The 13,566-nt window shown below is 37.8% G+C and overlaps 1 protein-coding gene across 1 annotated transcript in view; it reads right to left on the bottom strand.

The window, feature by feature from the left end:
• Positions 1–7,086, bottom strand: part of IL6ST (interleukin 6 signal transducer) — a 26,164-nt gene extending 19,078 nt beyond the window's left edge. Inside the window, exons 1-5 of the mRNA XM_009272520.1 lie at positions 7,009–7,086; positions 5,575–5,886; positions 3,510–3,642; positions 2,069–2,229; positions 1,575–1,726 (exon numbers count right to left, since the gene is read on the bottom strand). Coding sequence (XP_009270795.1) covers positions 1,575–1,726; positions 2,069–2,229; positions 3,510–3,642; positions 5,575–5,886; positions 7,009–7,075 — 825 coding nt within the window. The 5' untranslated portion in view covers positions 7,076–7,086. The remainder of the gene's footprint in view (positions 1–1,574; positions 1,727–2,068; positions 2,230–3,509; positions 3,643–5,574; positions 5,887–7,008) is intronic.
• Between the last annotated feature and the right edge of the window lie 6,480 nt (positions 7,087–13,566).

Genomic DNA, 13,566 nt, shown 5'->3' with positions numbered 1-13,566 from the left:
TCTTGGCTGCCTGGGCACACTGCCGGCTCATGTTCAGCCGGCTGTCAACCAGCACCCCCAGGGGGTCCTTTTCCACCAGGCAGCTTCCCAGCCACCCTTCCCCAAGCCTCTAGTGCTGCATGGGGTTGTTGTGGCCGAAGTGCAGGACCCGGCACTTGGCCTTGTTGAACCAATCAATGAACAAACCAAATCTTGATGAAAAGACTGTTTCTGGAATACTGCTGCTCTGAGAGAAGGCTTAAAAAAGGCAAAACTGAGAAGCTATTGAAAATATGTCCATAGACTGATCTAGAAGAAAAAAACCACCACAACTCTTGATGACATGAACATATTATAGTACATTACAGATAACACATTCCTTACTCTTTTCCAGTTCCTTGACTGAATCAGGCTTACGGCATGCATGCAGGACAGCCATACTATATAGAATCATAGAATCATTTAGGTAGGAAAAGACCCTTAAGATCATTGAGTCGAACCATAAACCTAACACCGCCACGTCCACTACTAAACCATGTCCCTAAGCGCCGCATCTACACATCTTTTAAATACTTCCAGGGATGGGGACTCAACCACTTCCCTGGGCAGCCTGGTCCAATGTTTAACCACTCTTTCAGTAAAGACATTTTTCCTCCCGTCCAATCTAAACCTCCCCTGGCGCAACTCCAGGCCATTTCCTCTCGTCCTATCGCTTGTTACTTCGGAGAAAAGACCAACACCCACCTCGCTACAACCTCCTTTCAGGTAGTTGTAGAGAGCGATGAGGTCTCCCCTCAGCCTCCTTTTCTCCAGGCTAAGCCACCCCAGTTCCCTCAGCCGCTCCTCATAAGACTTGTTCTCCAGACCCTTCACCAGCTTCGTTGCTCTTCTCTGGACACGCTCCAGCACCTCCATATCTTTCTTGTAGTCAGGGACCAAAACTGAACACAGTATTCAAGGTACGGCTGAGTACAGGAGCACAATCACTTCCCTACTCCTGCCGGCCACGCTATTTCTGATACAAGCTAGGATGCTGTTGGCCTTCTTGGCCACCTGGGCACACTGCTAATCCATATTCAGCTGGCTGTTTACCAGCACCCCCAGGGGGTCCTTTTCTGCTGGGCAGCTTTCCAGCCACTCTTCCCCAAGCCTGTAGCATTGCATAGGGTTGTTGTGACTCAAGTGCAGGTACAGCAATTTCAAAAAAGCATCCCAGCATTGTACAGTGTTTGCCTAAGCTTTAAATGACACTTAGATCAGTAGTCTTGCATGTGCATGGGAAGATGAAAGTTCATCAACGTTCTAGATGTTGCATGTACAGAACAAAAATTCAAAATAAACATAATGCAACATGATGAAGAGGACAGCAGAGAAGTCCACAAAGAAAAGACAAGGTCACTGTACTATAGATTGTTCCAAAAAACCTGTATCACAGCCTTCATGAACAGGCCAGGTAAACTACCTTGGGAGGCCACATAAGGCCTAAGGATAATAAAGTGAATCCTCTGAACTGCAGCAGTGAGGGAACTTCTTCTGCAGTTTGACAAATGGCTGGGTTACAGCAGGAAAGTGACAAGGGACATTAGTGGTATTACCTGCATCCAGTTTGTGTCACCAATGATCCTATAGCGAATATTGAATTTCAGCTTCATCACAGCGGCTGAAATCCGATTCTCCCAAGAAAGCTTCAGAACAGTAGGTAGTATTCCTGAGTTGACTGATAAATTATGTGGAGACAGAGGTTTAACTAGAAGAGAAGGAGTTACAGTCAACTCTACAGGTATTTTATCATGCCTCTAGCAGTTGGTATGCTATGCTGTAACACTACCATTAGAGCCTTTCATAAGCTCAAATAGCCACTACTTCACACTAGTTTCTAAAGCAGACTACTCAACAAGAACTTGCTATCTGAATTGTGACCAAATATCTCACCTTCCCTACCTTTGTCCAGCACAGTTCAAGTTCTAGTCAACAATATTTTGGCAGTGTTAGTTTTTATAGTGAAGAAACATTAACATACCAATTCAGCAATATGCACAGAAGCAGCAGTTATGTACTACTAAAGCATTATTAAGAGGCACATAGTTACCAATCTCAATGGGATCAAGAACAAGAGGATCAGATTCAGCCTTCCCAAGAGCATTTGCTGCTTCTACCCAGACCTCCAGGTTAACAAAGAACTGAACATCAGTAATTGTACAAGAATTGTTTACATCTTTTGGTATACAGTCAGGAAAGTTCTCTTGTGGCCTAAATAAAAGAGAAGGAAAAACAAGGTATAAAGCAGTAAGTTTGGTTTCCTTTAGAGAATATTTTTAAGTAGATCAGAATGATCAATCAGTTTAGATCATATGTCTCCTCTCTGCCATTATCTTTGTAAGCAGAGGCACGGGAAGAAAAGGTGAAGAGATTAGAATGGCTTGTTCAGCCACAAATGCATGATTGCATTAGAATAGAAACTAGAATAAAATCTCTTGACTTCAAGTCACATAGCTTCAAAAGCACAAGCCATGGTATTGTAATTATAAAGTTGTATAAAAAACTGACTTAGCTTAAAAAATAAAGATCAAGAATTGATACATTTAATCAAAAGCAATATGGCTAGTAACTAGAAGCATATTCATGCATTAAAAGGTGTACTCAGTATTACCTACATACCCTTCAAGAGTACAGCGTTACGGCTGCAACACATCATTATTTCTGTTCACCATCTTCTGCTACACTAACAGCAGGTACTTCTAGGGGCATCAAGAGATTTGCAAAGCATTAAGGTTTTCTATCTAGCCATACTTTCTACTACGCTTGTTACCAAAACACTTTAGTGGAATGGGGTAGATGGAAAGCTGTAGGCAGTCATTCCTGTTTCCAGAGCAGAGCAACAATTCTGTCCACTCCATTTTAAACTACAAGAGACCATTTGAAGAGTTTGAAAAATACTTAAGTTAATTTGCTTTCACAGGAGAAATACTTTCGCTGAAGCTTTCATGTTAGGATTAATCATGGACAAACATCATCCTGAGTTCTTAGAAAAGTACAGAGTAGATAATACCTTTACAAAATCAGTCATTGTATGTGGGTGTCTCTACTTAGAATCATAGAATGGTTTGGGTTGGAAGTGACCTTTAAAGGTCATCTAGTCCGACCTTCCTGCAATGAGCAGAGACATCTATTTGTTTAGAGTGGGATAGAACAGTCACCACAGAAAAACATAAAATATGTAATTTGGGTCCAGCCATCTAATAATTAGGTGTATTGTACTCAAGCCACACTAATCATGTATTTGAATAATGGAAAAATATGAGATAGCTGTTACTTCAAAACAAGTGCAGCAACAAAATTTCAAGTCTGACTTAGAGTTACTTTAAATGTGAACTTAACTCTTCCCTTCTCCCCAAAATAGACAGCAATGCTTCAGAAAACTGGATTTAAGTTAAGAACTCTTCCAAAGTATCAAGGAATTACAAGGAAGTTTGGTTTAGCCTACAAATATTCTTCAAAATTATTTAGATATTCTATAGAGGGCTACTTACCATCTGTATTTCAACCTAAAGTGAGTGTCCAGGAATGTATGCCTTCCAGGGTTCCAGGTACAAGTCATAGGATATGTGAGTTTTGACACCTGATGCACAATGCAACTTAAGTTCTTGGGCTTCTCTGGGGGCACTGTACAGAAAAAGTTAGCAATAATTAATCTATATACACATTTCAATCCAGTAAGAATCACGTTAAGCGTCTCATTAGAGCAATTTCAGTGAACATCAGAAGTATTTATAGTCAGATTTATTTCTAAAGGAGGGGACAAAAAGCGCTAGATACCATCCAGCAATGGAAGTCAAGAAGCTTAGCCAGCTGCTCTGAGAAACAGCAGGCTGTATAAGGAATAAGTACGTGACAGTAAGGAACAGCATAGAAGATTTCTCATTCTTTAGGACAGAAAACCTGGTATCAACCATTTCTCATCTAAATCTATTTTAATTCACACAGAAAAAAAAATGCTAGTGAGCACTACAGCTGGAGTGGCATATGCTGACTTTGTCAATAAACTGAGCTCTAAGGCAATTGTGATAGGTCTATTCTCCCCCACGTGAGCTATGGAAGAAGGATGCTTTAGCTGCGAACACCTACAAGAAAGATAAGAGATCTTCATCAATGCACTTTAGTAGCGTAAGAAACTTTCAGAGTGCAGCTGAATATTTTTTCTTCCTTCTTAATTCAAATCATAGCACACTAAGAGTTTGTTTCTAGCTTTTAGACTATCACTATTTACAAGAGTATAATGTACTTGAAGAATCTTATTTCCTTTCAAGCAGAATGCTATTTTCAACTGAAGTACCTTATGAACATTAGAGTTTTGTTCCTGAATAGTTGTATTCTTCTCAAACCTGTTGTTATTCTCATTATTTACAGAATTTTTCTTTAATTGACAGTATGAAAATACAGTAGCTTTAAATACAACTGCATCTCAAGATTCATATGTGAATTACAATTGTAGAATGTTATCTGTACTGTCATTCAGTTTACCATAGGATATTGTATCTGTCCTCACCTTTCCATATATTTTGCCTGTCACATCTTTTCTGGTAAGAAATTTACACCTTAGAAGTTGAAATAGAAAACACTTTTTCTGTGAAAGCATTTTGTAACTTATGCTAGAACCACATTAGTTTAAATTGTGAACTCAAGCCAGCCTTTTGTGCACAGACCATGCAACAACTGCAATACCTTTTGCCAACAGTAGGAGGAAACATAGTTCATCAGCTATTCATACTCTATCAAGGACACTTGAACACTTATTTTATAAACAGTCCACCAACTAATTAAGAAGTAGTATATTAAGTTATTCATGTTAGCTTCTCAAGAGCTCAGTCTTGTCTCAAAGAGCACTTGCTCAGAACTATGCAAGTGCTATCATGCTTGAACAAGGAAAACTTATAATTAGTTAAAAGTATTTTCTTATGTATAGAGGTAAAGTAATCCAAATAGTACGTTCCATCCTTAAGACACTTCAGGTTAGCTTTAGTGATACAGATGGACTAAATATTTCTCAGGCCATTAATTAAAAAAACATTAATTTCATAGTGTGTCATGGTTTAACCTCATCCTAAATCCAAAACACAGCACTGTACCAGCTACTAGGAAGGAAATTAACACTATCCCTGCTGAAACCAGGACATAGTGTTATTATGACAGCAGGACATACAACCTTATTGTATTTCCTTGAACACTGAAACAGAAGTCAGGAAAAGTTAGTTTATTTCCTAGGATCTGTTTCAGTTAAATTCACATCGTCTTTCTGTAATTTAAATCTTACTGCTTCAACATTTTTCTGTTGTTTTCTGTCATTCTGTTTTCTTCATATTTCAACACTGAAATACTCCAGAGTTGTTTTTATTTTTCAGAAAACTTTATTCTGTGCATATTTACCAGCTTTGATGGCATGTAATTTGACAATGTTTTTATACAATTATCCAGGAACTGAAGGAATGGAAATAAGTGTCAAAACGTGCACACTTTCTATTGTTTGCATTCTCTTCCCTGTTTCTCAGAAGCAATTTTCTTAAGACCAGAATGAAAAGCAAGAAATGTGGTACTTACAGCCTATTGTAACTGTAATTCCATAGATGTTCTGCTCAATCTGTCCATCTGCTAAAATGTTGCATGTCAGAGGAGTAGCTAGTGAAGAAGTGTCATTAAATGTGACACTGGAAACTGTTCTGTTTATTTCACGATACTGTTCTTTCGGTACCACTCTATTTTTAATTTTCCAGATAATTTGATTAGCATAGATATTGCCAAAGTCAAGACAACTCTCATTCAAAATGCATAATGCTGTGAAATTGGAACCAAGGGCCAATACAGGAGACTCTGGGATGATGTGACCACATGACTGTACAAGTCCACCTGAAACTAAAAAGAAAAAGAATTGCATCTTTATTAAAAACTACAGAGCATACCATAATCAATATTGCTGATACAACACTAGTATAATGTTAAAAATACCACGAGTCTAAGCAGAAGATGAGTTAGTTACTTGACAGTTATAAAACTGAAATGCATTAGTGGACCACCAAGGAGATTTAAGGGGCAAAACCAGTGTAGTGTTCCCTAGGCTTTCCAAAAGCATTTTACCAAGCAAGAAAAGCTCTATTAATAAACAGGGGCCTTTAGAGAGAGAGGAGAGTCAAGGATTGAATATTTAGTATGTTTTGAAGGAGGAAGACAATATACTTGAGGTTACTCTTGCAGTTAAAAAAGGTATTTTCTGTTGAGAAAGTTAACAGCAAAAAATTGGGATAAGTGTGCACCTTTGTTGTGGTGGACTAGTTTTAGAAGAATTGCATGCAAACAGCTAAATACTTGAGTTGTCAATTTCAAAAGCGTCAGTGTGTATACTATAAACATATTTGGGAATTATAGATAGTACTCTTTTTACAAAGGAACTTCAACCCAACAATAAGATTGTGACTATTGCTACAGAGACACATAAAGAGAAAAGTGTCAAGTTTTAGAGATGAAATAGATGGCTGAAATACTGCCTTGAATCAACAGCCATACTAAACATCTTGAGGATGATCATTTGCTACACAATAGCAGTGGCCCACAGCTCTAACTTGATCATAGAGCCTACTACACTAGTTCACTGGTAGATTATTGCTTTAACAGCATTTAGTCTGACCAAGACATACTTTCATTTAGATACTGTTTGGCATATGTGAAATTAAACTTCAGGTTGCTACAGTGACCAGCTCCAGTGATGCCAGTGGAACCAAAGCAACCTAACACTGACCAAAGTCACTCTTCACTATCTCTGTACACAGATGAGCAATGAATAGAAGCAGAAGTGAGTATTGGTTTAACATGCATTATTTTACCATAGTATTAAGAGCAAAGACTAAGTCTCTGTATCCTAATACACCTTGCTTTCTGCCCCCACCCCACAAGTATCTAGGCAAAAAGCAAGTATGTGCTTCAAGTATCCGATTAAAGAAGTTCTACAAGTCTCTTGTGTTTGAGACACAGAAGTCTTACCTTCAAGAAAACAAATATTCAAGAGCAGATATAAGCCATGGGCCACCCAGTTCCATGCAGAAAACATGCTGCACAGAATTCCTGTAACAGAGAAAGATTTTTTAAATTTGAACTATTACTCTTCACTTTAGATCACTGTCAAATTCAGATCTGTATTTGATCTATTACAATTTCTCAGGTATGCACATTTACTTTCCTTAAAGAATTAGTATCTTCTCATTCTAGAGAAAGAATGGGCATATTATTTCCATTTTACTCACTGCTCTAACAAAATCCAATGTCTATTTAAGACAACTGATGCAGTTTAAAGCCTCTTTAGTTACAAATTTAAGAAATGCATGAGCTTAAGGTTTTCATGTCATATGGAAACAAACTTCACTGGTACTTCTGTGGGAGGTTCAGTCAGAATAGAGAGCATAACACTGTGGCTCAGGTTTTAAAACAGAACCCTATGAATTTGATGTTGGTTACCATAGTTACCTAGCTTTCAAAGGCACTAATATAAATGCTTTGCACAAGGTTCAGAACAACTTATCGCAAAACCTTGTGTCTCATTCACAAGACTGACTTAAAATACATTTAAGAATTACGAAGTACAACGCTTCCATATCAAAAACTGATAAAACTTCTTTGGAAACTGGTATTCTGAGCTTTACCCCTATAAAAGGCAACTCACTAAGAAGTTTAAAGGAATTCCACAGTACTCCCTAGAAAGGAAAATTTAAAAGCTACATTTACTATTATCAGACAGAAAACAAACTGCAGTTTATGACAGGAAATACTCCTTCGCTTTGATTGCATGTAGTTTACTTTATAATAATGACAGAAAGATGCAAGGCATTTCATATAGATCAATAAAACTAGACAAGATATTTAAGCACTGATGTATCAATACCAAGCTAGAACCTCATTCCTTAGGCATCAGCACATCTAAGCCATCTTTTTTTTTTTTTTTTTTTTTAGTATAATGTAAAGAAAAGTCTGTTCACAAGAATTAGAAAACAACAACTAAACAAAAGCCAATCTCAAACCTTTTCAGCAGAGTCCTTGTAGGGCTCACCAACAGAGATGTGTTTCAGTTAGGACTAAAATAATAGCCATCAGAATCACTCAGCAGTATCTTTATTTGCATCTATACTTCTGAGTTCATTACTCAAAGCCCACCAAAATTTCCTATGTAGACATTTTATACTAGAAATACTGCTGATTAAAAGACTTAATTATGTTAACAAGCATTTATATTTACCACTAGAGGTTGTTGGGTTTTTTTAAACTAAATAACAAGACTTATTTATAATCAGACTGTAGTTGTATGGAATAGCTTTTTGATTCTCAACTCATTTTTTCTATGTTACATTGAAGTAGTCTCACTGGGCTGGATATGAAAACCATTATACAGTTTTAAGTGCAATACATCTTTAGATATTTATTACAAGTGTACAGTAAGAGAACAAAACCAATTGCTTTTTGCTTATTATGGATGTTACGTCTTCTAATATCTGAAAAATAACGTTTCTACCCACCCATGCCTTTCTGCATTTTAAAATCCCAATTGGTTTCACAACTTTTAATAAATTCACATGGTGAATACAACCAAACTCAGAAGAGTATTCTTTTTTGATTTAGGTCTTCAGACACTGAGTAAAACCAGCACATAGGATTCTATTTTTGTGTCTTGACTTACCCTAACATAAATACTGCTTGCTACCAAAAGCTTTTTGTGCTCTATTAAGGATAGACCTTAAGATTTGTTATTTTAAGCAAGATTCATTTAAAGCTATTTAAGTTGAACAATCTGAGTTGCAGAAGATCTGAAACTCACGAGAACCCCAAGGGCAACGACAAGCTAGGGGGAAAGCTAGCCACTTCCCTGCTAATTGCCAAAAGCTGCAAAATGACAGCAGAAGCAGTTTCCACACTGAAGAAGAAAGAGTGAAGCAGATGTGAAAAGGCAGAGAGGAAAGTTTTTTTTAAGAATGTTCAATATAGCATTTCTCTCCCATTTCGTATCACATTAGAATAATGGCAGTGTCAGCTAAGCTAAGTATTACATCATTACAAAGTTACTGGTTTTCTTTTTGGTAATTATTTATTTCAGGTTAAACAATATTTCCACAAAACTATTCAAGAACTGCTGGTCTTAAAATCATATTAAGTCATATTAAGTATGGCTCAGGTTAAAAAATACTGTGAAGCACCTGAAGGAACATAAAAGCCAACACTTAAAAAGCAATAACCAACTCAACAAAAATATAGAATTATCACATATTTTGCTCAAAGTACAATGTTTTTCATAAGAAATAAAATGACTTCATCTTTTTAAATGAGTGCCATTTCTATATTCAACTGTCTTCCAGACTTGGAGTACAACGTTTTAGTTGTCCTGAGCAGATTCATTTACACATGGGAAGCTGAAGTCCAAATCTCTACTACTTTGCACTTCGGAAAGTTTAGTATGTGTTTTGAGGGAGCAAAGAAACCCTCCACAGTTTATAGTACTTACTCCACTTGCACTCAGCTCCTGAAAGGCAAGAGAACTGACACTCATGCTCCATCACCTGCAATGGGAAGTTAAGTGGAAAGCCCACCCACTTACTATACGGGAAACAAGCAGTTGTGACTATAGTGTCAAAATCATGCTACAGTTCAGCATATATCTGTTTTTATGCTGTTCTGATGTATTTTACTTTTTCCCCCTGCTGATCAATGCAGTGTGAAGAAGATTGAAGCTACATTCCTCCAAACCCACAAAGGGGCTATTGCAATCCCTTCTAATATGTGTTATTTTTAAAAACATTAGTCTCTCTGGCTTTTACAAGACTGATTCTTAATTGAAATTTAGTTCTAGGGGAAAGAACCAGAGTTACACTAAGCACTTCCATCCATCTTGCCTAGATGAAAGCTGTAAAAAAAAAATCATTTTTATGCTGTTCTGATGTATTTTACTTTTTCCCCCTGCTGATCAATGCAGTGTGAAGAAGATTGAAGCTACATTCCTCCAAACCCACAAAGGGGCTATTGCAATCCCTTCTAATATGTGTTATTTTTAAAAACATTAGTCTCTCTGGCTTTTACAAGACTGATTCTTAATTGAAATTTAGTTCTAGGGGAAAGAACCAGAGTTACACTAAGCACTTCCATCCATCTTGCCTAGATGAAGCTGTAAAAAAAAAAAAATCATGGGGCTTATAACTAACAAAACAAGGAGCCATACTTCAGATTAGAGTGAGGAAGATACTTCCATGGAAACTAGTGTTTTCTAATCTGAACATATAAAGATGCTCAGGTGCAGATGGTGCAGAAACCCTGCATATAAGCTATACCAAAACTTCAAAAAAACATAGTGCCATAATTCAAAAGAAATGCTGCTAAACACCAATTGTTCACCATTAACTACTTTAAGTCAGAGTAAGCTGCAAGTCTGGACAACAGAAAACTCAGTAGTTTCAGCGATTACGCAGCAAAGCCCAATGTCTTCTGTTTTACAGAGTGGTGTAGTGTATTAGGAATGTAAGGTGAAAGTTCAACCTGATGCTGAAGCAGCTAGTCAGTTCAGAAGCTTTTTATTTAAAAAAAAAAGCCAAACCAACATTTTATCTATGCTATGTAGTTGCTGTGGACCACTAAGTGAAGAGGAAAGGGAGACAGAGAAAGAAACTGATGTTACAAGTTTGTCAGGTTACTTTGATAGTGAAGTCTGCCAAAGTGGCAAGGATCAAAGTCCATCAAAATACTACACAGTAAAAACAACATGGTCAATTTAGAACTGCTGCTGGTGACAGTCCTTAACTTGCAGAACGTAAGTTATCTTGAAGAGGAAAAAAACTGTTAAAATGCTGTGATTACTTCAGTAAAGACAGACATATGAAACTCATATGCCATGAGATCACCCCATTTAATCTCCAAATCATATGGGACTTCTGTTACTCTTCACATCCTGCTACCATTTTGAAAGGAAAGCACTAAGCCTTTATGCCTGAACCTTAAACTGATGCTTCAGGCCGTGTCCTATGAAAAGCTATTAACGACCCTAAAGTCAAGCTTTACATGCACAAAGTAGCAACAGCATTGAGTTTTATGACTAACCTGTGAATAACAGTTTTTGAAGAAATGTCAGGCATTCATGCAAAACGGGTATCGTTACTTATATTGAGCAGACGGAAGTCTTATAAATTAATCTTATTTCATATATGATGAGAACTACCCCAAAATGAATACAGGTATATGTCACATGATGAGTTATCACCTCTCCATCTCAGAGAGGTGACAATTATCATCCAAGTGACCTACAAATGACAATCTCAGTTTAAGAGACTATAGCCAAAATAACATGTTCTTGCCAGCAAAGCCAGCTTGCAAGTCAGGAAGTATAGATATCACCACAACCACCACAGGAAGGTGTTAGGCTAAGGCTCATCATCACATCAATCATGAAAGCCCAAAGGTTGCTGGCAAATGGATTTCCAAAAATTCCTCAAAAAAATTAAGAGCTAAGCTTACAGCTTCAAGTGGTAATCTCTCACTAAGAATCCACATTACTCAGGCAGATGGAGCAAGAAACCAGTACATAAAAGTGATACTGCACATAGCAGCTACTACTTGAGGTTTTATAATAAGCAAGGTGGTACTTAAAGCCCATCTAAAGGCTGTAACTATCCTCAAGCAATTTTGATTACTCAAGCTGTAACTGCTTTCTAATTAGGAGTATTTAACATGCAAGCATCCTTCCTTCCTCCAAGCTTCCTTCCTTCTTGGAAGTATTTATGGGACTCAAAAAACCCCAAACACCTCTAAGAGAATCACTTGAAAGTCTTACATAACATTATATGCACAGAATATTCTGAAATTCATTTTCATATTTAAAATACCTATACACAAATGATATCGCTCTCCCTTTCACCAAATAGCTAAGTCATTTCTCCACGTTACTCATTCCTTTGCCTCTAGAAGGAGGCTACTCCCTACCTCTGGGGTTTTAGTATAGCACTCAGAATAAAAAACCCAAACAAAAGTGCACAGATTAAAATGACTGAAATACCTCATTAGAGGCACCAAATATTTACTTGCAAGAATTAAGTTCTTCTTTCTGGTACTTTCTTAAACTGCAGATCACTTTCTCTGAAATACTTCAGGTTTTTTTGCAGCTAGCAAGTAGCTTTAGTCTAAAAAGCAAGTGTATTTGTACAAAATAACGTCTTAGCATGCCATGTTCTCATCTTGAAGTCAAACCTTCAAGACAGACAACCACCCATGCTGGTTCTCTAATTTAGACAGTTCTTGCTAATATAAGAATCATTCTAAAAATAACTGGCCAAGAGGTTTATTTATTTTCATACAACTGGGCTAGTGTTAATCCTCCAGAGAAGCAGCATGGGAGACAGTGTATCTCCATTTTGTGTACAGACATAAGGATGTGCATGTATCTTCCTCCCCGCCCCCCCCCAAATGTATGTATAGGCTTTACTTGAAGAGATCACATTTCTAGACATGTAAACAAGATCCAAATATTTATTTTTAATGCTTAACTTCTAGGAAGTAATCTCAAATTTTCATCATCCTCTCCTACTTTCCTGTTGTGATACACCAACATAGACATTAAAAGTTTGTTAAGTTCAGAAGTTACATGCTTTCAACAGATACCTTTTACGTATCATTATTCTTCTGAAAGTAACAGTATTTAGGAAAAGAAGTATAAATTTTATGTTCTATAAGGGAAAAAGAGGGTGAAAGAAAAAAAGCCCGTAACTCCCAAAAGTATCTGACCTCTTCAGGTTGTGGGACACCCTTCCCCCCCCCCCCTCAGTGACAGAACAAATCACTAATAACAAAACTATCATCCCATATAATTCTATTATCAGGTTTCTCCTTCAGAAATGCCTCAGAAGTAACAAGCTGCCACCAGCTGGCAATCAGTCAGCCTAAAACAAGGATGAAAACTGAGACTGGGATTTATTCTCCTCTGCACTGCCAGCACACTTGGCAGACCGCTTTCCTTTGTGCCTCAGGTTCATCATCTGGAAGATGAAAATAACGACACCCTTCTTCTTTAGGAGGAGCACCAGCGACCCACTGCAAGGATGACTGGCGCTCAGGAGCACGTCGGAAGTTAGCAGACAATCCAGGCTACTCACTGTACCCGCTCTTCCCTAATACCTCAGGGAATCCCTCTGGCAGTTGGACCAGGTATAAAACAAACTGTGCTTTTCTTTCAAGGCCAGCAGTTTTCTTACCTTCTGGTCTACAGGCAGCAAGAACAGACCACTTGTGGTGAAGCCAACAAAATGCAATGCTTTTCAACAAGAAAACGCCTGCCAATAATACGGCCAAGCTTACCAGAGAGTTGAAAAAATCCTAAAGATACGAGTCCAGTGAGGGTCGCAGAACCTTTATTACAACTGTCGGCATTAACAACCACCACACGAGAGAAAAACCCGGATAATCTTCAGTCTTACCCTCTGCGCCACGCCAGCAAGTCAGTAAAACCGCATCAAGACAGGGGAAGGGTTGCAGATGGGGCACCCCCAGCAGCTGGTACTACGCACACCGGCAAGAAAAAGG

Source organism: Aptenodytes forsteri, unplaced genomic scaffold, assembly GCF_000699145.1.
Source record: "Aptenodytes forsteri isolate BGI_AS27 unplaced genomic scaffold, ASM69914v1 Scaffold92, whole genome shotgun sequence".
Taxonomy (NCBI): Eukaryota; Metazoa; Chordata; class Aves; order Sphenisciformes; family Spheniscidae; genus Aptenodytes; species Aptenodytes forsteri.
The sequence above is the reverse complement of the archived record's forward strand: the minus strand, read 5'-3'. Positions and strand labels throughout refer to the sequence as shown.